The sequence below is a fragment of the Echiichthys vipera genome (assembly GCF_963691815.1).
Source record: "Echiichthys vipera genome assembly, chromosome: 21".
NCBI lineage: Eukaryota > Metazoa > Chordata > Actinopteri > Perciformes > Trachinidae > Echiichthys > Echiichthys vipera.
Genome location: NC_139846.1, coordinates 18,785,873 through 18,810,372, shown reverse-complemented (window position 1 = coordinate 18,810,372; position 24,500 = coordinate 18,785,873). Strand labels below are relative to the sequence as shown.

Here is a 24,500-nt window from a genome sequence, read left to right as displayed (position 1 = left end):
ATCGATTGATGAAATACGAGCAAGCAATAACAAACAATATTAAACGATTCAGCCCTGAAGAGTTGGAAGAGTTAACTTGTTGTGTGCGTTGTGTGTGGGTATGCATATACTGTATACGTCTACTGTGCATGTGTATACAGCGTATGTGTATATGTGTGCACGCCGTCATACTTGCCTACCTTATTATCTATTTTCTCAATCTTTTATCTTTTATATTATTGTATTGTAATTTCTTTATTTCTTTTAGTTTTTTGTATTTACTACACTATTGTTATATTTAACAATTAAATATACAAACACTGCAGGCTTCGTTATCTCCTGCACTCCTGCAATAATGTCTATTAAATAAAGGTGTACAGGGTTAACTCATCCGTGTTCAAACCCGCGTTTGTCAATTCAGACCAAATCAGTCAACAGTGGTTCATCCCTACATCCCAAAGTCTGGCCATTTCTCTCAAAAGCAGACATCTTTATGCATTTTAACATTGCCAGTGATTAATATAGGCTACAGTGGAAGACGAGGTGGGAGGTGGGATGTCTGTGTGGTGTTGACACACTACTCTGAATAACTCACCTGGATCTTGATCTTTGCCCTGAAAAAATGCAGAGAGAAAGTTACACACTGAAATAGGCACACGCGTGCATGTTAACAACCAAACACATGCACATTTATTTCTCCATCACGAGCACACACAAATCCCTGCTGTGGTAAAAGTGAGTAACTTAAACATCTCAAGTCATTTTGAGTCAACCTGCATCTCCTTCTATACCTTATGACCTACTGAATCAATTATTAGCCACACTCAGTGAGATTAATATGTTCACACACACATCCTAACGCTACCAATATACCCCTCCACTGCTGCACACATAGAATTAATATTTTACCCCCTATACAGGCCACATGCAGCGGGCCTAGCATAGATGACACATAACATATTAAAACCCATATCGCATCCACTGACGCCACAGGCAAAGTACTGTGTGTCCTGCTGCAGCACAAATATTTCAGAGCTGCAGAGAGAAGTTTAACTGATGTGATATTTATAGGCAATATATATATATATATATATATATATATATATATATATATATATATATATATAATGTTTTTTCAGATAATGAGACCTTGTTTGATTTTTGTTTCTGAATTTTGGCAGTAGTTGAAAGTAGCCTAATTACATGTACTTTTACTGAAGTATTGTACTTTACTGGAGTATTTCAATGTTATGCTACTTTATACTTCTACTCCACTACAATTATTAGACTGATTTATAATTCAATAATATAATATTTATTGTTTTGATTGGGCCATTCTGCATAATGTGTACTCCTGCTTCTGGTACTTGACGTATATTTTGATGTTTATGCTTTTGTACTTTTATTGAAGTGAGAATTTGAATGCAGGACTTTTGCTTGTAACAGAGTATTTTTACACCATGGTATTGCTACTTTTACTTGTGTAAAAAATGTGAATACTTCGTCCACAAATTCATTTTGGTGCAGGTGGAAAACTGCATGTAGCCAATAGTGACATTTTACAGTACACTTCTACACAAAATAGTACAATTGCTTTTACTACTACTACTACTACTACTACTAGAACAATACAATACAATCTATACTTAGTGTTGTGTGCATTGCATCAGAGCAGTTGGTCAAAAAGTTTATGCTGTAATAAAAAGTTGTTACATTTTTATCTTGTGCTGAGCAATTTTTGTGCACAAAGAACATTTCTCATTAGTCACTTTACAGCACCTGACACCAGGAATAAACTCAGAGCAATAGGAACACAGTTTTGTGTTTATGCTGATTAGATGGGAGATTTTTTTTGCATAAAAATCTGCACAGTGCAGTTTTTATAATTGTTGTAAGCCCAGACTAATTTCCTTATACTGATACCAAAGCACACAGAAGTTTCAGAAACAGCGGAGACAACTAGGGGTAATTCTGCAAAAAACATTCTTGTTTTTTGGGCGTCAGGACGGCTGCAGAAAGTAAAGTCAATTGGAGTCTCCTTGGCAAATAGCTGCAGGAGAGAGCAGTCTTCAAAGGGCAGTAAAGCTTTGGAGAGAAGGCGAACGGCAAACACAGGCAGACAGTATACACATCAACACACACACACACACACAAGCACAGCAGCAGCTCACCTGAGTTCTGACGGAGCCAGGATCTGAAAGAAGTTTGAGAACAGGCATAGTGAATGACGGGTTAGCAGGTGCACGCAAACACTTGCACACACTCGTCGGTACAAGGCAACACTCCCTCATTAGTGGAGAAGGCGGACGCTCGTGTCTGACCGTGGTTCACTTTGTTTTGCTGCTCTGCCACTACCTGACAGCCGGGATAGAGGAGGTAACGAGGCGGGGGGTGGTAGAGGAAGGGGGGGGGGGGGGGGGGCAGACCTGAGGTTTTTTGCTCCACCAGTTTCTTTCATTGGCTCCCTGAGGGACGGGTTACACCCCCTAGACACACACCAACACACGCCTTTGCACACACGCACACACATAAGTACTCCTGTACCTGTGCAAACACAGCAATTGCATAAACACACACACAAATGCCTTCACAGTCACACACACACACACACACACACACACACACACACACACTAGTTATCAGAAAGCCACAAATATATGCACTGTCCCTACACAGACACACACACACACACACCGACACAGACCCACACATACACTTCTCTCAGCAGGACTGTTGTTTCTCAGGTGAACTTTGACCTGTTGCGCAAACACCTGGCGGGGGTGCTGATAACAGAGACAAATTCAGGTAAACAATGGCTTATCTCTGACACACACACACACACACACACACACACACACACACACACACATAAAACCCTACAGTGTGTTGCTGTGATTGTGCAACCCTGCCTGTGTATTGACAATATCTCCACAAGAACACATTGTGTGAGGAAAGTTCAATGTTGTGGTCAAATGGATATCAGCAAAAAGCGGCCTCCCATCACTGTCACTGAGTTTTTTTACTTCTACTTTTAGGAGTTTCTGACTTTTCTAAGTGTTGGTCCTCACCCCTGCACATTGGACACTGTGTGGAGTAATGAGAGGGGGAATTTGAGCTGACATCCCAGTCTGCACCAGCTCTCCCGCCACCAGTGTTGTCCAAATACACTCAGGCACACACTGTGCCCGGGTGGGCCTGGCTGTGGCGTTATTGCCTCTGCGTCCTGATACTGTAGCACCATGACAGATGCACGGTCCAACAGGAGCTGGCAGCATGCCGAAGGGACAATAGACTAACACATGCAATCGTGACACTCAGTGTTCGGGGTTGTAACAGTCAAACCTGTACGCTCGCTTGTTTTTTAAAACATTGTGCAGAGCTTTTTTAGGGCCATGAGAACACAAGCATGCACTTTAAAAACCTAAAAGAACTTCCACAAAGAAAAAGTGTAAGTTTAGTTTTCACCTCTTCATGCTCGCTCTCTCTCTCTCTCTCTCTCTCTCCCTCTCTCTCTCACTCTCTCTCTCGCTCTCTCACTAAGCTGGTTTCTGAAGGCCTTCTATTCATTCAACATGCCTGAAGTTTTCCAACCATTTCTTTTAGAGCTGTCAGTGCTCCTGCACAGGGAGCTGAGTGACAGATACATAACATGGGCATAATAAAAAAGTCAGGAGTTTCATAAAAGTCCTCAGTAAAACTACTATTAAGCTTTGGGGATCGGTGCAATGATACACAGTGACATTGCCTTTGAGGTGCTCTGAAGTCTCACACCCACCCAGGGAAGCGGGGGAGCTTTTGGATGAATATCTGCAACACTGATCGAATACTCGGATGACCTTGGTTGGCAGAAATAAGGGCACTTATAAAGTTCTAATGTATGTAGAGTAAACCCCCTAATTTCCATAATTCCACTTGGTGCAATCCTTTTCAGAATGTCACTGTGTAGCTGTTTTAAGTCAGAGTTCCACAAATCTCCCTTATGCCCATAATAGGTCACATGAGACACTCATACATCAGGTTTTATGCGTGTGATCAGTCATTATGTTCATAACGCTACAGTGTAAAAATGCCCTCGTGTTTATACGATTACATTTAATGTGTCCCTTGACATAATTTTGTTCAGTGACAAATTGTTAACTGCAGAATTATTGCCGACTAGATAGACTGATGTGAGCTTGTGCAATAAAGTGAGAGACTTTGGTTTTACTTGCGTGTGTAAGGCACTATTGTGTTACCTGTTTTTCCACAGCTGCCAAAGCGTCCCAAGCATTCTTTATGGGCACCTAAACCGCACTTGGAGCACAGGTAGCCCTGGTTAAAGACGCCCCTGCAGACACACAAACAGGACAAGTCATGGATTACTTGATGGAATACAAACAGCATAAACATTATATCAATGCAAAGAATAGCAGAATTAACAGAAAGTATTGCACTTAAGAGACTGAATGCCATGTAGAAATGCTTGCCACATTTTCGGAGGGCCAAAAGTTTGGAAACCTACAGTCAGTTCCTCCTGTATTTTTAGCCACCGCAGTGCCGTGGCCCTATGATTGGTCTAGACTGAGATATCTCCACCACTACTGGCTGGAATGCTGGTGAATCCAAATGACACTGGTGATCCCCTGACTTTTGTCAGTCTCAAAAACTACTGGACGGATTGTCATGACTTTGGTAACCCCTTAACATTTCATCTAGCACCATCGTTAGTTAAAAAATCTATCTTGTCCAAATCTTTGGCTGACCATAAATGAAATACCTGCAAAACTAGAAGAGTGCAGACCTCGGCCACGGCAAGGCAATACAATGCTAATGAAAAGTGAATATTCCCAGTTGGAAACTCATTTTTCCAACTATTCCGACCCCACATTGATGCAACATAAATGCCCAATCTCCCAACGTTAACAGATTCAGATCTACTCCAAAATGTATATAGGTTCTTCCTTAGTCCATAATACACCCTTCCACTAAGAAAATCAGACAAATCAAGCCAGTAGTTTTTCTGTAATCTAGCTGCCGGACAGACAAACAGACCAACTCAGCTGTACTTTGTGTTTAGTACTCATTAGCAAATGTTAGCATGATAAACTACTGTCATCATACCTGCTAAACATCAGACATACAGCACTGTCATTTTGAGCATGCTCATATGCAGATGTTAGCATTTAAGATAAAGCACCTCTAGTAGCAGCACTAGGACACCAGCCACGATACCATACTTTTTATGAAACCCACAACAGGTGTTTTAGGTAGATGATATACAAGACGGTAATGCTATTCTGTTTCACTTTAAACTATTCAATACCAAAATAAGCACCAGCTAAAATCTAATATATACTGAAAAGAACGACACAGAAACGATAGGTGCGCACACACACACGCTGACACACACACACACACACACACACACACACACACACACACACACACACACACACACACACACACACACACACACGGATATTGAAGCAGCAGCAGTGAGAAGTTTTCATTTATACAACCATCTCAGAGGCCCTAATTAAAATCACATGAAAGTAAGGGCTGCTTTGGTCTGCTCTCCAGCTAATTGTTTGTTTAACCTCTTCACATGCAGGTTCACTATTCTTTTTTGCACACTTCAGAACTACAGGGTGTGTGTGTTGCATTGGGGGGCAAAGTCAAAGCAGATTAAACCTTCACACCTCCTATGAAATCAAATGAAAGGAAATACGTTTAGGTTCGCCAAAAGATTTCCCTTTCAAATTAAAACTTTAAAATAAACGCACAAGAACAAGGCATGCTACTGAGTACTCGTATGTATCATGTTTTCTGATTACACTTGACTCATTAGACTTGTGATTCATGAAGTCATTTAATATTTGATGCGTCTTAGTTAAGAGGTTACACTTCTTTCTCTTTTCAAGTTAAGCCAATACTCTAGCACAATAGTACGAATAAAAAAATACCAAAGCACCAATCACAATTGGAAAACCAAGGGAAATGATCAATAAATTAATATAATTTGCACTTTACACGGCCGTCTCTTGAAACCTTCCCCGCATCATTCTTGTTTTTGCTCACGTCTTATCCTCCGAAAACGTTGGTCGGCTCTGTATATTCACAGTGCAATAATCTTGTCACCTTTCGCCTTGAAAAAGTGTTGAAGTGTGACAGAATTTTTTCTTCTCCGTCCTCGCTAGGTGAAACCACTCAGTCGTTGCCCGCTGTGAGAAAGGCCTTCGGGCACAGTCCTATGGGTGCCGATACAATTCAGCAAATTCAAAAGAAACTTTGTGTAACTAAGGCACATTTACAGAGGAAGAGCGGAGTAAAGGGAAAGTAACGAATAGATTGTTAGGGTACAGTGGAGTGGGAGCGGAGGAGTGGAGGTCTTTCAAAGGAGGCCTGGAGTTGTTTGAAGGGAAAGGGTCCACGTCTTGTCCTCAGGCTATATGTTTGACGGGCGCCTTAGAGGGGGTTATTTTTTGATGCTTCAACATTGTGTGTGCGTGTGTGTGTGCGTGTGCGTGTGTGTGTGTGTGTGTGTGTGTGTATAATAATAATAATTATTATAATAATAATGGGCCTCTTACTGTACCTCAGCAGCATGTGGCAAGAGTTGCAGGAGGTGATCCTTTCAAAGGTGTGCATATTAAACTCATGGAAGTTGTTCATGGCGTTCTCTGGACGAATGTTGGATCTGAACAAGACATAACACACAACAACCATTAGATATACATTGAATTTACATTTCTCATGCTTATAAAATATACTGTAAATATGTATTCTTAAAGTAAGTAAACATTTTCTAAATACGCCACTCCATTTTCTCCTAAAAGAAAAGGAGAGTTGAAGCTTGGTTGAGATAAGTAATCCGTGACAGCAAAGCACCTTTAAGTCCCTATCATCAACATACTAATGCAGTTCAAGCAGCGACTGTCTCCTAAGGGTGCTCCGACATTTGGGATTTGAGAGTAAGCTTCCAAAAATCATTTGCATTCATGAGCTACGATTCCAGAAAATCATATCCAGAAGACAAACAATAAATAGAGATTTCAAAAGAATAATGCAGATTTTCTAGTTACCTTGCATTCCAATATGCAGTGTCAGCTAAATCACAAGAGTTTGAGTGTCCTTGAATGCACCACGGTCTTTAAAAACCAGCATTCAAAGCTCCCTACACTGACAACATTGTATTGCACAGTAGGTACGTTTTTTTGAGTTAAGGAAAAGGAAGTGATAAAGTGATAAAGTGAGCAGGTCAGTATTGCCAGGTAAACACCGACAGAGTGACGCTCGACTTGTATCAGTGTTTAACTTTGCGTCACGTGAGTTAAAACTAAACAGGAAGAGGCAGCATTCAGTTTTTATGCACCAAATATCTGGAACAAACTTCCAGAAAACTGCAGGTCTGCTGCAAATCTCCGCTCTTTTAAATCCAGACTGAAGACTTTTCGGTTTTCCGCTGCCTTTCAGTAAATACAAACATGTATTAATTGCTTATACTGCACTGTAACTACTGTAACTTCTATTTCCTGTCTTGAAAATTATACCAAATTAATAACTGACGATTGAGACATTCCCTTTCAGAAACTGCTCCTCTTGCCTTTGATAATTTTGTTTAAATTTTTTAATTATTTTATTTGCTTTTTTAATTTTTTTTATTATTTTATTTGCCTATTTTTATTTTTCAATTATTTTATCTAAATGTCGTTTTATGTCATTCTTTCAAATGCTTTTAATTCGCAGCACTTTGAATAACCTTGTTGTTGAAAGGCACTATACAAATAAACTTGCCTTGCCTTGTATCACCCTGAAGGGCTTTGCTTAGCAATAATGACCTGCTCGCTCTACATTATCCCATTCATCACATGGCCCCACATTAAAGAAATCAATAATCTGACGCACAATATTGATTTAAAATGGTTTCATTGATGGGAAATGGTCCTCAGAGTCTAGGATCAGCATATGCATCCATAGCAGCAGCCTACTAATGAGAAATAACAGACTGGTGAAAGCTGTAATTGACCAATCAGAACCAAGCATTTAACTGAATAATAATAATAAAACTGAATAATAAACACTGACCACCATTGTGGGTTGTTACTGATGAGCCCAGATGAATGAATGACAAACGTGGGCCTGTCGCCTGTTTTGCACAGTTTTCAAACTGCTTTGGTCTTTAATGAAAAAACATGAATTTTAAGGCAAAAAATAAATAAATAATAATAATTGTCACATGAAATCGCAGCCAACAAACTCTTCCTAGGCAACGGTAACATTTCACTGATACAGTTCTTTGAAGTGGGACGGAGAGAATTGCAAATAGACATGCAAGGTCTGCTTGAAGTGAACACAGAAGTACTCTTGGACCCTTGGGACATGGATGAATGTTTGTGTGTGTGTGCGTGTGTGCGTGTGTGCGTGCGTGTGTGTGTGTGTGTGTGTGTGTGTGTGTGTGTGTGTGTGTGTGTGTGTGTGTGTGTGTGTGTGTGTGTGTGTGTGTGTGTGTGTGTGTGTGTGTGTGTGTGTGTGCGCGTGTGTGTGTGTGTGTATTTGCCCAAGTTTGCCTGTAGCACATTTTAGAGGACTTTCCTTTGTTTTTCAGTGTCATAATAGCTTGACATGATGGCATTGTTGCATGAGCGTTTTGCCTAATATGCACAGGTGCTGCTTTGAAAACTCAAACAATTAGTCAAACTGAAGGGCTACAACATGTTCTCTGGGAAACAGAACAAACACAGCTGAGAAAGAAAGAAAGAAAGAAAAAGAGACCTTCGGTGGTGTCCTCTCCTCCGTACTGGGGTCAACCAATATATCTGCTGTGTACGGAAGATTGTTATTAACGATAAATCGCATACCGCTGTCAAGAAAGAGGATCAATTTTTAATATAAAACTATTCACACTGAAAGATAGTGAATACAAACAACCTTATAAACCCCCTGAGCTTCCCTTTTCTTCTGACTCTCCTCTCCCAGTCCCACTATTCTCTGTGCTCTGAAGCTTTTAAAGATGCCCGGTGCAACTTTGTGCAGTCCGCCAAGAGGTAGCCGCTTGAATTTTAAGGACTTTTAAAAGAAATACAATACTTCATATGCAGTCGTCTCCTGACTTTCAAGGATGGAGTGCTGCCTCCCTGCTGATAAAGCAACAGTTTCTGCAAACAGTGGGACACGAAGGCAGCACGTGAGAAAACAGCTGTTCACAGATCAGCTATAAAGGATCGCTGTGGGAGCATGTGATTGTTTGTCAGCATCGTTCTATTCTCGCAGCTTGTTAATTCAGTCCCAGAAGTTAATCAACCAAAGCCCCTCTTTTCTTTCACGTCACATCATCTTGTGATCCTCTTCTTCGCTTCCTGTTGCTGCCCCTTTGTAGCTTGTAGCTCTTTTTTCCTCAGTTTCTATCTATATTTTCAAGGGAATTAGTAGCTACTTGAGAGCCACACCTGTCACTGCTGCCCTGGCTGTTCAAGGATCCAATAACAGGTATCTCAGCTCTGATTAAAGGAGATGCAGGAGGACTGGGAGGATGTATTTTTTTTTGTCTGTGGGTTTGGAACACATCTAAGTTTGCAGATTTTGTCGGTTTAACAAAAATCCTTTCTCTTCAAAAAGTCTATTTATTGTCATCCATGTCTGATACAGTGGATAGGATGTGGTGAACGTGGAGGCACCCTGACTTAAGAATAAAATACTATTCTACTTTTCCAATAATGCAACTCAACAGCATCTTTTGTTAGACACTAGGGCTCAACCTAAATGACTGGACTTCAACACACTTGCAGACTCGTGGACTTTGTGGGTGCAAACCCCTATTCCGAGTGCTGACAATGAAAAACTTACACCAAACTTAAACACTACACTAAAATATGTTTGTGAAAACACTTTATGCAAGAAATATGCAATACAATACCATAATCTTGAATCATATTTCATCAACACTGCTGAGTTTCACAGTTTGATTTCATGTGCAGTCATTGACACTGAGTCAGAGACTCCTTGGCTCTGATCGGTTGTCGTTCGGGTGTGGTGGAATCTAGCAGATGCCATTAGGAGCAGAGAGCGAGGGCTCTGGGAGCAGACAGGGAGCAGGAGTTGGAGGTCGAGCAACATTGCTTTTTCACAGATTGTCTGTCTCATTGTGCTGTCAGGATAGAGTGACATTTCAAAAATCATTGTTTTTATAGAAAGTTACCGACTTCAGCTACAAAACTCAACACCTGAAGTTTGTAATGAAGACTTTTTGTTGAAATATAATAATAAAAAGCTTCTCTAAAGCCAGAAAGTATATTATAGAGCTGTCTTCAACTGTCTCTACTGCAGCTGTTGTATTAGGGAATTACCCGTTTAAAACATTCCTGTTTAAAACGGTCTGACTGCTTGACCTCCAGTATTGCTGCTTACAGCTTTCTTGAGAACCGCTTTCATCTAAACAATTTAACACTTGACACTGAGCTTACCTGAGTCCTCAGCGATTCACCTGTCACTGTTGCGTCCACTAGCAATGCTAGAGTATACGTCATTTGCTAACAGCTAGCTATTTGGGACCAGTCTATTTCAAGTAACAAAAGAGTTCATTCCGAAAGTTACATGCATTACTAATGCTTGAAATGTCTGAGATTGCTACTATGTATCATCAGTCTCTCTTTCTTCATCTATTCTTGAATGTATTGTAGAGGCTGACGAAGAGAAAGTATTACCCAGCATGCCGTTGGCTGATGTAACAGTTAATATGGCTCCCCTCTCAAAACACTAGTGTGTACATACACCACAACTAATAACAATACCCGTAGATCTCGAGAGCTTGCACTTGACAGAATTACATTTCTGTTAGATGCAGCCTATTATTTTGCTTAAATGTGCAATATGTCAATATCTTTCTGGTGCCAATTTCACAAGTTAAATAAAGTCCTGTACAAGTCTCAGTCGTAATGAACAAAGTGATTCTGATCTCAATGAACTGCAGCTTTATTTCACGGTTTGAAATTGAGCCCTGTATGACTCCTGGCCCCCCACCGCACATCAAACACCAGTGTTATAAAACAGCTCAACAAGATACATCTTCACAAGCCTTCCTGTGTCATAAGCACTTTGCAAATTATTTTTTTTACACTCAATAAACCCATATACAGTTTCCACACTTTTGTCCTATGTTGTATGAATTGCCCTTATTTACTATAGTAAAATAATATATATTTATCTGCTACTACAGTTATTATACCCTATACTGTACAACCCATCTGCCTGTATGTGTCAGCGCTGTGACAGACAGACTAGTTGAAACAATTAGTCATTTGTCATTCTTGGCTCTACAAATGAAATACTGAAGTTTCACTTTAGGTGAATTGGATCCAGTTGAGAATACAGACTTGGTTGATGGAAGAAAAAAACGGTGATTAAATGTTACCATCTGTGTCCTCTGAGCATAAAGATCCAAATGTTTATAAAATACTAGATTCAAAATCCAGCTTTTGTGCATTTTCAGTCAGGTTCTGCTTTTGAACATATGTGTGCGACTTATTATCTGCTCATCTTTTTTGTCCCAGTGTCGCATGTCTCATAGATTATCAAGTAGCCTAACTTGAATAACAGGACGGGCAATGTGTGCGTTTTGATGCTGTGACAAAATGCAGCTGAGACAAAGAGGCACACTCTCTTAAGTTACACGCTAGGACGCATGAATACACACTCACATGGCCATGCCAAACTGCTCCAGCCACTTCTTCTTCAGCTCTTTGGTCTTAAAGAAGAATTCGAAGCCGCTCTGGCCCTGGTTATGAGTGAGGTAGAATCCGTAGGACCACTGCAACAGGAAAGAAAAACATGCGCATTTCAGAGAGAAAATATAACAACAGCGATATAAATAAAGTGACGGTTTGAGTGAAAGACAAATGGAGCAGGAGGGGGGCAGGAGCTGAAGGAGACAGGATGCAGGGAGACAGATGGAGACAAAGAGATGCAAAATGAAAGAGGGATGCCTCGGGGAGAGCGAACACAAAGGCTGAAGGGTTGGAGGGTGGCAGAACTGACAGACAGAGACAAAACAAAGAGGAAGAGCATGAAGGAGAACAGGAAAATAGTGTGCCATATAACTGCTGGGCATCAGACAGCATGCACAAATAGTGAGTGGGCTGTTTTGAAATCAGCCACCATTACCCACTTCAAAGGCTAAATATTAGTCTATTACACTGTGTCAATACATGCCTCCGTTGTTTAGATGGCGTCACTCAACAGATGCTTGTGAGATGCACTTTTTATGGCTCCTAGGTGGGGTTTTGAACTTCTAGCACTCAACTCTGAAGGCTAAAAACATGCCAAGCTCACTGTGCTGTCAGAAAACGCAAAGGCTCATCTTTTCTATTGAAAGTAAAGAGAAAGCAGAGGCTTTCCCAGAGGACTTGTGCTCAGCAAAGATATCTCTAGCAACCAATTTGTAAAGAGAAGGAGAAGGTGTTTGTCTATCCGTCTCTCTGTCAGTTTAGACCCTTCTTTGCTTGGTATATCGTTCTGACCGCACATCCAAGTATTTATTTGTTGATTGTCCTCAACTATACTTAATCTGGCACTTTCTCAGGTGTTTCAGCATGTTGTTCAATGTTCCAAGGTGAAACCTGCAATAAAGGTTTCTTTTGACCACTTGGGGGCAGCAGAAACATGTTGAAAACACAACATTCACATATTATCCCCTTTATTGTTAATATGTTGCACTTGTTAGCATACAGCTGCCTATTTACACATCCACCCAACACTGAACAACACTGGCATTCATTTGGCCAACTACTTAAGCTACTAGCTTGTCACTAACTTTGTCTTTCTGCCTTTTGGTGCTGGGCAGGAAGTGTATTGTGGTTGGTGAGCCGTGAGAGCGAACCAAAACCAAGAGTAAAGTTGTGGGCCAGAGAACACAAACAACGAGCTGAAAGATCCTAAATCGATTCCCAAACAACAACTGCAGCGGCACCTTACACATTACATAATGTTGTTATTTTAAGCTGAAAATACACAGAAGGAAATCACTAAATTTGTTGTATTTTATCAGATGCACAAACATGATATCGGCATTATGTATCGGCCATTGAAAGAACGCATATCGGTCGACCACTAACACAAAAGTTTCCTACTGCCGTGTAAGTTGTTTGTTTTTACCTCCAGACGACTTGAATGTAAATGTGATTATTTTGCCTCTATGATGGAGGTTCTTATTGCTGCTTCCCTCAGACAGCCACTGTCATCTTTGGCATTTCCATAACAAATATGTAATCAAACAAACTGCATCAAGTCCATCATGTCAGAAGTGAATGACAATGAAGTAGCTGAGGTTTCATTTAAAAAAGCAACTCTATAAGCCCGTATGGGTCTAAGCCTACTAATGTCTGCTATTTACAACAGCATTATTACCCAAATCATTGTTTCCTGGCACGCCTTAGATATCATTCCTCATTATGATTGGCAATATTTTCACCACTTGGCACTTAGTATTCACTGTGTGTGTGTGTGTGTGTGTGTGTGTGTGTGTGTGTGTGTGTGTGTGTGTGTGTGTGTGTGTGTGTGTGTGTGTGTGTGTGTGTGTGTGTGTGTGTGTGTGTGTGTGTGTGTGTGTGTGTGTGTGTGTGTTGTCAGGCCCAAAGCGAGGTTTAATGATAGCACCATCTGGGAGGAGGCAGACTGTTCTAGTCCAACACTTTCAGTATTATGCTGTTGAATGAACACGACAATGTAAAACATGTGCTGGAACAAGCATGTATCAAATTATTTAAGACTCTTTTCTGGTGATTATTTAGTTGTTTGTGTTGTGAGCTGGAAAAAGCAGCGCATTAGGGGATTCAGAGTACAAAAGGCAGCAGTGGGGTCTAGATGTTGGCGCACTACAGGTGCTTGCATGTTGGTACAGGTGCCAAGAAGCAATTTACCTCCATTTTTACAAATTGTTATGAACCTGTATTCACCTGATAAATTGTTATGGCTGCTCATTATGCTGAAGTAGTGCTTTTAATTAGTCTGTCAGGAGTCCAAAGTGGTTTCTGAGCTTTGCTGACTCAGTCATAAAGAGGCAATAATAGACTCAACAGTGCAAGACTTCCCTCCATTATAGCTGATTGGTTGTTATATGAGATGTTTGCTTTGTTCTTTTGATTTTACAGAATTTTACAGTGTTATTGTTACGTGCTGTTTATAAGGGTGTGAAAGTAGAAGGCAGAATACGCTCGCTAGTCCTAATGGGATAGAGATGACATACAGTCCTGGGTGAAATGAAATGTAATCAGAAGCTGTTTTAGCCATTATACATTGTAAATCAACGCCTAAAGTGGGTTATTCCTTTCTGAACATGGTGAAAACACACCATAAAATTAAAAGCTTAATGCTCAAAACATAGTTTCATGTACAGTCAGTGACCCGAAGATTCATAGTGAAGCTTAGTTCTTCTGGGTAAAAATAATAAAATTAGACGTGTGACTTTCCTCTCAGCTGTGATGTATCTGGACGTGGTAACTCGACGCCTCTGGTCATTGCAATGAGGGGAGGCAGCAGAGGAGAATCAGTTTTAAATTGATCACAGAGGACGGGGTATGAAGCGGGCCCTTCCCACATTAATGCAGTGTTTATCGTAGAAAGAAAGTATTTGGGTGCCAGAATAAGGGCTGGGCCATATGACGATATGTATTTTCTATTTCTTTATATTGTTTCCATGGTGAAGAAGACAAGCTAGCAGCCATACTGTATTAGCTATAGCAATATTTACATCATTTTGGAAACGCTTGTTCTGATCCTTACGAGTTAAGTTCATTTGGCACTAAAGTTGTTGATAAAATGAGAAAACACTCTAGTGTTAATAGACTTTACCACATGCTTATTTCATATTGCATTTGTTTATTGAATAAGCAGAAAACATTCTTTGTCATGTTATACTGTATATTGTATTTAAGATTTGAAAGGACCTACAGTATATCGGGAGAGAAGATTTGGGCCACATTACTCAGACCTCGCCACAATTACCGGGACTTTCTGTCACTGGATCAAAATTTAAGACCTTGGTTCATTGCTGAAAGTCCTCACTTCAGTGTGCAGCACAGTAAGGAATTAGGAAAATGTGTTTCATTATTTTGTGCAAATATAAGCAATAAACTTGGTCTGCAATAAAAAAAATAACACTTTTTTGTTTTGTTTAATTGAGGCTAATGTTTGAGGCACATCTGAGGTAAAAAATAATTGTGCAATTGACTGTGTTGCTGTCAAAAAACAGGAGAGAATATCTTTCATGACATAAAAAACATGTACCGTGACATGTTCATGTCGGAGGGGAAGTTCACCTGCTGATAATCATGCTGATTCTTACCCTGGATATTTCAGACATTTACGTAGTATTATTCCCTTAATTAGTTGTGGCTGCAATCTGAGGCTTTCAGACACAGCTAAATATAACAGAGACATGTCTAAGAAGATTCTAAGTTACCCAGGAAACAGAGCTCCCATTAATGTTAGTTGTGCCTGTGGTTTAAAGTCAAACTGTCAGGAAAAACAAGTCTATTGACTGCCTCGTGGTGGTTGATGTCATCACTAAAAATGTGTTCTTGTTAAGGTAAGGGTCACCTAAGGATGATCAACCACAGCCCTATTTGTTGGCAGGGGACACTCTTTATTTTGGCATGGAGAGAAAGAATCGGCACAGACTTTAAGGATGCCACAAAAGCAAACAATTAAACAGAGCTGTGACACAAAGAAGCCCTATGTGTGTGTGTGTGTGTGTGTTTGTGCGGACCTTTCGGTTCTCCTTGTCCGATGTGGGGTTGTTGGTGATCTTGAAGAGGTGCAGGTCGATCACTTCTTTCATCTCGTAATTGTCTCCTCGCCGCTTACAAACGATCACCGCAGCATCGAACAGGAAGATGTGCCTGCAGTTCAGAGAGCATCATGTCAAAGTCGATGAAAGCATATATTCACATTGCTCTGCCTAGTGCATTTTGGGAAATCAGTGTGTCACTTGCTTTCTTAGTCACTTAAAGCTACAAAATGTATTATTTATGACATAACAATAAGATCCATAAATTAGATGTGTTATACATCTTGAGCATCCGTTCATAACTAAATACCCTGGTACTTTATTTTGTTCTTTACCTACAAGACCCACTAGTTTAGTTTCTAACAGCACTTTGGCTTAAAGCAATACACCTCAAACCACAGCACGTGATTCTAGTTCCACTGCAGTCAGTCACTCAGTGTTTTAGTCAGCCAGCCTGTCAACCTGACAACTCACCTGTCCTGTTTAGCTCGTTTGTCCACCGAGGCCACCCGTACCTCACCGTCACCTTTGGGTCTCCCGTAGTTTTTCAGGGGCTGATTCTACAGGAAAAGGGATGGGGACAGGAAGAAAAAGTCGTTTCTCAAGGAAGGCACGCTCATAATGAGATCAGCATGTAATTATTTGGAGGAAACTGGTGGCTTACCAGGTTTTCGATGGATTTCTGATACTGATCTATTTCTCGCAACGTCTCATTGTCTCGCTTGACTTCGTTGACGTACTGAGCCAAGTCCTGTAAACAAAAATCGGTAAACAGAAGTCATTCATTTCCAATTTTTTCCCATAATGTGTTGGGTTTTTATCTTTCTTTTTGTTCTGTGTAACCACTGCTGAAGTGGGCTTATAAACCCCAATGAGACACTGTATATGATACTGTATATGACATTGGACAATTGAGCAGCTTTTGAGGGTAACAAAATGAGCAGGACTTATAAATGCTGCTTTTAGAGGAAGAAGTATTTATGTGTGGCCAAAAGATGTAGGCATGCAATGGCTTGCAATGAAGTGCATGACTTATAGTTTCTTTTTGGACAGGATCAAGTTGGCGTTGAGCCAACACAAGCTTTCATAGCAGGCTGAGATGTCATGTCAGTAGGTAGAGGGGAAGTTTTATTATTATTATTAACATAAATATCAATGATGCTGTTATTATTTTGAATGATAAACAGCACCTGAGGCCTGTTCCACAACTTTGAAGTTGATTCAGTTCCATAAAGTGAGTTCAACATAATTCAAGCTCAGTTCCTATGGCAATTTATGCTGGTAAACTAGCCTGGTCCAAGGTAGGCTAACTGTCAGGCTACTGAGTTTTTGCTGACAATTACACTTCCAGTAACATTCACCTGTTGCCATATTACTGACTTCGCTAAAGTTGTCCATCTACTGTCAATCACACTGGATAGCAACAAACCCACACAGTCATATTGAAGCAAATGAGTAAGTGTTCAAAGGCCAACTAAAGGAATAATACATGACTTGTGCACTCTCGGTGCATGCAGTGAAAAAAATAAACTGGATAAACTCATGATGTACCTTCATGGCATCCAATGCTGTCCGCAGATTACTCTTGTCTGTGGCATCGTGAGTGTGTTTCACCAGCTCCTAGTGGACAGAAACAAATCACACACATAAGTAAGCAAGTATCCCATGATAATAAATATTTCATAGTGTGAACTAGTTCAAAGAGATTCTCCCCAAAAGAGGACCCCAAAGGACTAGCATCTTATTACGACCCAAATGCACGGGTTTTGTGGTTGTGACCTTTAGACCCCCGCATGACATCAAAAGTCAACATTGACTTAATGTTCCTTAAGTTAACTTGTAATTTAAGTTGCAATCACACATGTATGCAAGCTTAGTTACGTAACAAGATCTTTTCCTAAACCTAACCAAGTCGCTAGGCAAGTGTTGCCTAAATCACCAAAATTGCTGTGCTAATTCAGGAAATGCTGCTATGGGTCATATAAGAGGGTATGAGAAACGACCCATGTGGTCGTATGGGTTGGAGAACTTGTTGGATTAAAGCATTTACAAATAGCTAAGATAATTTAAATGATATACCCAAGTCAGTAATGTTAGAGGGAAAGTGACGCTATCTGAAAAACAAAAAAAAGAAGCATTCAGAAATGAACATTTTCCTGCTGCTTATATTCACTACAGCCACATCCCAAACCTGAGAATGTTATGCTTCGGCTCTAGATATGAAATATAATAGTTTATTGCAAAGAAATCAGGTGTGTGTGTGTGTGTGTGTGTGTGTGTGTGTGTGTGTGTGTGTGTGTGTGTGTGTGTATCTGAAATTGCTTGCCAGTGCCTGGCTGCAGCGTAAACAAGACATCTAGACCTCAGCAGTGGCGGATAAGGAAGGTTGCCATGCATGTCTTTTATACTTCCCATACAAACTGTGTCCAAACACGCACACGCACACACAGATGCACACACTGAGCCGCTAAGGGAGATATATATGTCTGCTTGGCACTGCTCAAATCCCTGGTGTCAGTCAAGCTCAACCTGGGCATTATTATCACTAGCAAGACGACAGAGTTCCATTTATCAAGCCTTGCTCCCACCTCCACACATCCACAGAGATACAGGGGAAGGGAGTGGTCACACTGATAGCCGGGACCATACGTGATGGACTGGTCGAGAGAATCTTGTTGCGGTGTGTTCAGGGGGGGAAGAGAAATGATGAGCGGAGGCAGGGAGGAAGAAAGAGAGAAAGATTGATGACAAAAAAAGAGAGAATGAAAAGAACCAGCAAGAGAGAGGAACTTGAGGAGCGAGAGGAAGTGACTAGACATTTGTTGTACAGATTCTGGCTGTCATCATGTGGGAAAGTAACCCTGCGGGTGCTTTACTCGATGCAGCTTTAGCTATTACCCGCGGGGATCTCGTTCCATGTCGACACCACGTAATCACTTTGTTTTTTCTTTTGGCGTGACATTTGTGTTGCATGCAAACATGACACATCACAAGGTGTCAGTCAGCGAGCCTAATTTAGGGCGTTTTATTAAAAAAACCCTGGGGAAATCAGCTCATTTATGACTGGAGGTAAAAGTATTTTGACTGATATTAAATGCCTTTTAATGCCTGTAAGGATTCTTAGATAAAATATATAATGTGTACTGTATTGCAAACCAAGCTGCCTCACAAACAGGTGTAAATCTATGGGAGCAAAGAAAGGACGATACTAATGGAATCTAATAATCAGCTGAATACCTAATTGGACAGTTAAGCTACAACTGATACTCATCGTTGACGTTTAGATAGATAAATGGGATGGTAGAGGCTCGATCCTTGCAAGCCCACATATTCAAGTTGGCTCGCTCTATGGGATCTATGGGATATTACACGGCTACTTCATTTTACACTAAATATTGATTTAAAAATTGGTCCTTTCAGATTCTGATCAGGAAAGCGTCCTTAACAACGGTTATTCAGAAATAACAGACCATAAAGTGCCTTAATTGACCAATCAGAATCAAGTATTCAACAAAGAAGTGCAATTCATTTTCTGTCTAGGTTTGTGAAGCCTGAAAAGAAACACTTAAAATCACGTTTGTCACATTACATTATTTAAAATGACCTTCTAGAAATTCCAAAGAGGGGAGCCACAAGAAGTCCGACGGGTGGTTCTGTAAGTAAAATATTTCAATAATTAAAGATCTACATTAAGTATTCAGCAGTAATTAATTTTGAAAAGTAGGTGTTCAACTGATCATAGTTTCAAATCCTTTTTTTGTGTGTGTGCTTTTTTTGTTTCCATATACGCCAACAGTGCTCTGCTAAAGTTCAACTGTAGCATAGTTCAAGTTCAACCGTAGCATACCCAATTAAAACAGGTATATATATACACATTATAGTGCAACAAGACACATAAGGACCATACGCGTTCCCTATGGACGACCCTCAAACATCTTTTCATCAGGAGAAATGCTGCTGCTGCTTCTCTTTTCATTAATGCACCATACATCCCAGCAAACCCACATGTGCATTATACACAGAGCACCTTCAACCTCTTTGACTTCTCCTGTGGGAGAAATGTATAGTATGAGTGTGTATTACACTAAAAGGATAGACCATGCTCACACACATACTGACACACACACACATACACATGATTTAGTCTAAGGGAATTCAGTTTTAGTTAGCTGTATTACACATTTATCTCAAGATTTCAACCTTTTAATCTTGAAAACATAATATAACTTCATCACTTATGTAGTCAATTCAAAATGTATCATACAAGGAAAGTCTTGAGAGACATTCTGGATCATTAAAATGTTTACATTGTCAGTGGCCCGTTACTTCTCCCTGAGTTTCCAGCTTCACATTCAGATTCTCACCACTTCATATGTACTTTACCTCTCCGTCTGTCTATCTTAAGTTGTTTGTCTGGTTCTGTCAGCTGCTCTCTCTTTCAGTCCTCACTTCACTATCTATTTCCTCTCCGACTATTTGATTGTCTCGATCAGATGACAATTATGTGAGGGTCATTTCAAACTGAGAGTCATAAAGAAGCTACACAAATAAACGAGAGAGGAGTCTCAGAGCCTGAAGGACGATGGCAGGGGACGGGCAGGAAACGTGGTCAACAGCACCACCTAGCGACAGCGGGTCGTCTACTCATTAGGTCAGATTGGCAATAATGGAGCATTTGATGAATCCAGAGCTCCACTAATGGGGCTCTGTCACTTACAAAAATCACAGTCTTTGAGTTTCTGTCCGGTTTTGATCATTTACAGTGACAGTGACTTTATTTATAGCTGTGAAGTGTGATATTTGATGTAAACTTCAGGTGATCAATAAGTATATAATGCGTTAAGTTAAAGTCCTGCTTTCAAAATTGTACTTATGTCAAATGGACAGACAGAAGTACTATCAGCAAAATATACTTAAAACATTATACTGTATATATGTGTGTGTGTGTGTGTATATATATATATATATATATATATATATATATATATATATATATATATATATATATATATATATATACACATACAAGAATATCATGACAGTATATATAATATATATACACCGTATATAGAAATGTATATATTTGTATGTATATATATTTCTTTATGTAATCATCAAATTTCTTTGCTGATCAGATGTTTTGTATGTAAACATTTACATAGGTATGTTTGTATAATAGAATGGATGTACTCAAGTAAAAGTACTTCAAACCTGTACTTTCCACCACTGAATATGCACTATGTTGCAGTGAAGCTTGATTCAATTCAACAATTGTACATAGGCTACCTTTCTCGGTGGAAAAGGTAACTGATGTCATTTTTTGTATTGAGAAGGTAGGACATAACAGAAGTGTCACTGCCACATGCTTGTACATACGTTTCCATAAGATCTATCTATCTGGAGTCTAGACTCATTTTGGTTAAAGTTTGATGACTTTTTATGCATTTTTTTGCATTTTTTTAAACATTCCTTACTCCCCATGCAGAGCATTCTTTTTCCCAGCACAAACTCACTTATATATCTGACACTTTGTCAATTTAACAAAGTATAAAGGTGCTAGTTACCGAAAAATCAAGAGATATGAAACAAGGGGCTAAGTGAATGTACAAATCTTAAGTGATAATCACTCAAAATATCACCATGCAATAGTTCAAGGTTTAAAAAAAATATAGTTTTACTTGTATACACACAAATACAACAGAAAAATGTAAGAAATAAAACTCCAATACATTCTTCATTCATTCATCATTCATTCATTCATCTTCAACCGCTTATCCTGGGTCAGGTCGCGGGGGCAGCAGCTTTAGCAGTGGACCCCAAACTTCCCTTTCTCGGGCCACATTAACCAGCTCTAACTGGGGGATCCCCAGGCCAGTGTGGAGATATAATCTCTGCACATAGGCCTGGGTCTTCCCCAAGGCCTCCTCCCAGCTGGACGTGCCTGGAACGGCTCCCTAGGGAGGTGCCCAGGGTTCATCCTTACTAGATACCCAAACCACCTCAACTGGCTCCTTTCAACGCAAAGGAGCGATTTTATCCAAGCTCTTTTTCAGTGCCTTTTTCTCATTGAAAGTCCATGTACAGTATGCCTATCACTGACATCATTAATAATTCAAAGGTTCAAAACATCTTTAAAAAACATCTTTCAAAAACATCTTTAAAAAACGATGGCCTACAGACATGAATTCAATATTGTGTGATTGCTATTCAATTTGTCTTTAAATGATATACATGCGGAGTGTATTGACAGATTCGTAAGCAGACTGCAGAGGGTTTGAAACACCTGAGCAGAAAACATATCTGAGTTGCCGGGTTTTCCAACATTCACAACACTAATTGCAAAGCTACGGCTTTACACCATGATGCCATAAGAACTTTATGACGACAGTAGAAATAGCATGAGGTAGATTGGAGCACTATACCTGCAGGAGGAGGTGATACTTCAAGACTCGCTGCATAGGAACCACTAGTAGATCCCTCAGTGTGAACTTTCCGTAGTTGGCTCTCTTTGAACATTCCTGTAAGAAGACAACAAAGACATTCATCATCTTCAAGCGCTCGTCCCTGTCGGGGTCGCGGGGGGGCTGGAACGGATCCCAGCTAACAGACAACCATTCACACCTACGGGCAATTTAGAGTCATCAATTAACCTAACATGGCCATGTTTTGGAGAACCCGGAGAAAACCCATGCAGACATGGGGAGAAAATGCAGACTCCACACAGAAGGAGTGAAGCAACAGTGCTGACCACCACACCACCGTGTCACCCCCGACAACAAAGACAGCAAATCTTTAAATGATATAAATCATAGACCCATAGAAAACCGCACAGTGACAGTGCAGAACTATTGAAAAACATTCAGGGGCTCTCACTCAAAAAAGAGCATAATAGAACTTTCTCTTTGTACTGTAGAAATGGGTACAGTGAAAGTAGGGCTATATCATTAGAGCTATTTGAGCAAGCTAACTTTACAATCTTTTATGCTGTCAGCTATGGTGTCATTACCTGCAATGCCCCAGGTACACACTTGAGGGCATTCTCTTACCATTCTGAGGGGATGAAAAATGAATACCTGTCACTTTGGCTCCAAATATTCATTTAGGGGCACTCCAAACATTTTACCTCGAGCTTCATGCGTACATCCTCCCTATCTTTGCAGATGTCATCCAGACTGATGATGGCCGTTTCCACATGGCTGCAGTATTTCCCATAGATCAACAACCTGACACAGATCAAACACATGCGGCAAGAGGATAAGAGAGGAAGTCAGGATACTTGCACTTTTCTAAAAACAGAATCTGAGATGTCCTAATGTCTTATATGTACAGAATGTATTGTAAGGGCATATGTACACACTCAAAGAGAATAAATGAAGAGGAAGGAGAGGTTACAAAGTCCATAGTGTACCTTTCTTTGAAAGTGATGAAGATCTGGTAAAGGTTCTGGGCACTTCTGTGGTGGACTGAGTCTTGGATTTCAAGCAATAAACATTTGTGAACTTTAACCAGGTCCTGAAACATAACAGCAAATATACTTACACTTTGATCTACATCAAGTTTCTATTACTCTTATTTCTGGCTGCAACAAATGAATATTTACATTACCATTAGGAATATTTTGCTGAATGTTTTCATTATTAAACCATTAATTATGTGGTCTGTGAAAAATGATCAGGAGCCTAAAGTGATTCCATCAAATAGCTTGTTTTGTCTGACCAACAGCCCCAAATAAATGTGTTTATTATCACGTAAGACAAAGAAAAGCAACATATCCTCATGATTATGAACTAGAATCAGGAAATGTTTGATGTTATCAAAAAAGTATCTTTTCTACTAAACAGCTAAATGATACATCGTCATTTTAATGGTGGCATTTGATGTGATTAATTTAATTTAATTTGTAGTTCTCTTTTAACATAAATGTGTAACTGATCCATTAAACAGGCGAACAGTATCCACTGACATTGTGAGCATTTCACTCGTAAAGGTGCATCCTCACAGAACCGCCGGCATGTCTGTGGACTCTTTAGCTTAATAATAATTCCACTCTATTAAATACACATGTAATGCTGTTTGTACAGTTGTGTTTCACTGTGGAAAATAAAAAAGTGACAGTGTGACAAAGGTCTCATATTGTAAAAAGTGAAATTTCCATGTGATTTTGATTAAAAATGTGGTTCAGCTGCTTTATAAATATTGTGAAAGTATCAAAAACCTCATCATTCCCCGGCTGCAACAACAGCGCAGAAACACAGAGAGCGCAGAAAACTGACCAATCAGAGCAGACTGGGCTTTTTAGGGAGGGGGGGCTTAAAGAGACAGAAGTGTTTCAGACAGAGGATGAGTACAGGTATATTCACACAGACAGTATCAGAAACATAATGTTGTTGTTTTTTAACATTAAAGCGTGTAAACGGGTTCTAGTAAAAACCCCAAATTCAGTTTTACGTAAAAGAAGCATGAGAGGAGATCTTTAATGTTGTTATTCACACGTGTGTTTTTCCTGTTGTAACAAGTCTACAGTGAAAAGGGCCCTTCAGCAGAGAATGTTATTACCCTCAGTTGACTACCCAGTCAGATTATTACACTGTAAAGCCAAAGACAAGGACTTACCGGGATATTCACAAACACCTTTTCCATCTCGACCACAGATAGAAACATAGTGAGGGGCATCATAAAGTGCTGCAGCAGAGAGAGAGAGAGAGAATTTAAGAGAATGAACCTCGTCCCCTCCAGAGTAACAGTGGGGGAGTCATTTTGTGAG

General features: G+C 40.0%; 1 protein-coding gene across 1 annotated transcript in view; it reads right to left on the bottom strand.

Moving 5' to 3' along the window:
- vav3 (vav guanine nucleotide exchange factor 3) overlaps window positions 1–24,500 on the bottom strand; it is a 98,987-nt gene that overhangs the window by 23,903 nt on the left and 50,584 nt on the right. Inside the window, exons 7-19 of the mRNA XM_083936108.1 lie at window positions 24,350–24,418; window positions 23,145–23,248; window positions 22,860–22,959; window positions 22,159–22,254; window positions 17,288–17,356; window positions 16,401–16,487; window positions 16,211–16,296; window positions 15,716–15,848; window positions 11,652–11,761; window positions 6,554–6,655; window positions 4,215–4,306; window positions 2,151–2,173; window positions 575–593 (exon numbers count right to left, since the gene is read on the bottom strand). Coding sequence (XP_083792234.1) covers window positions 575–593; window positions 2,151–2,173; window positions 4,215–4,306; window positions 6,554–6,655; window positions 11,652–11,761; window positions 15,716–15,848; window positions 16,211–16,296; window positions 16,401–16,487; window positions 17,288–17,356; window positions 22,159–22,254; window positions 22,860–22,959; window positions 23,145–23,248; window positions 24,350–24,418 — 1,090 coding nt within the window. The remainder of the gene's footprint in view (window positions 1–574; window positions 594–2,150; window positions 2,174–4,214; window positions 4,307–6,553; window positions 6,656–11,651; window positions 11,762–15,715; window positions 15,849–16,210; window positions 16,297–16,400; window positions 16,488–17,287; window positions 17,357–22,158; window positions 22,255–22,859; window positions 22,960–23,144; window positions 23,249–24,349; window positions 24,419–24,500) is intronic.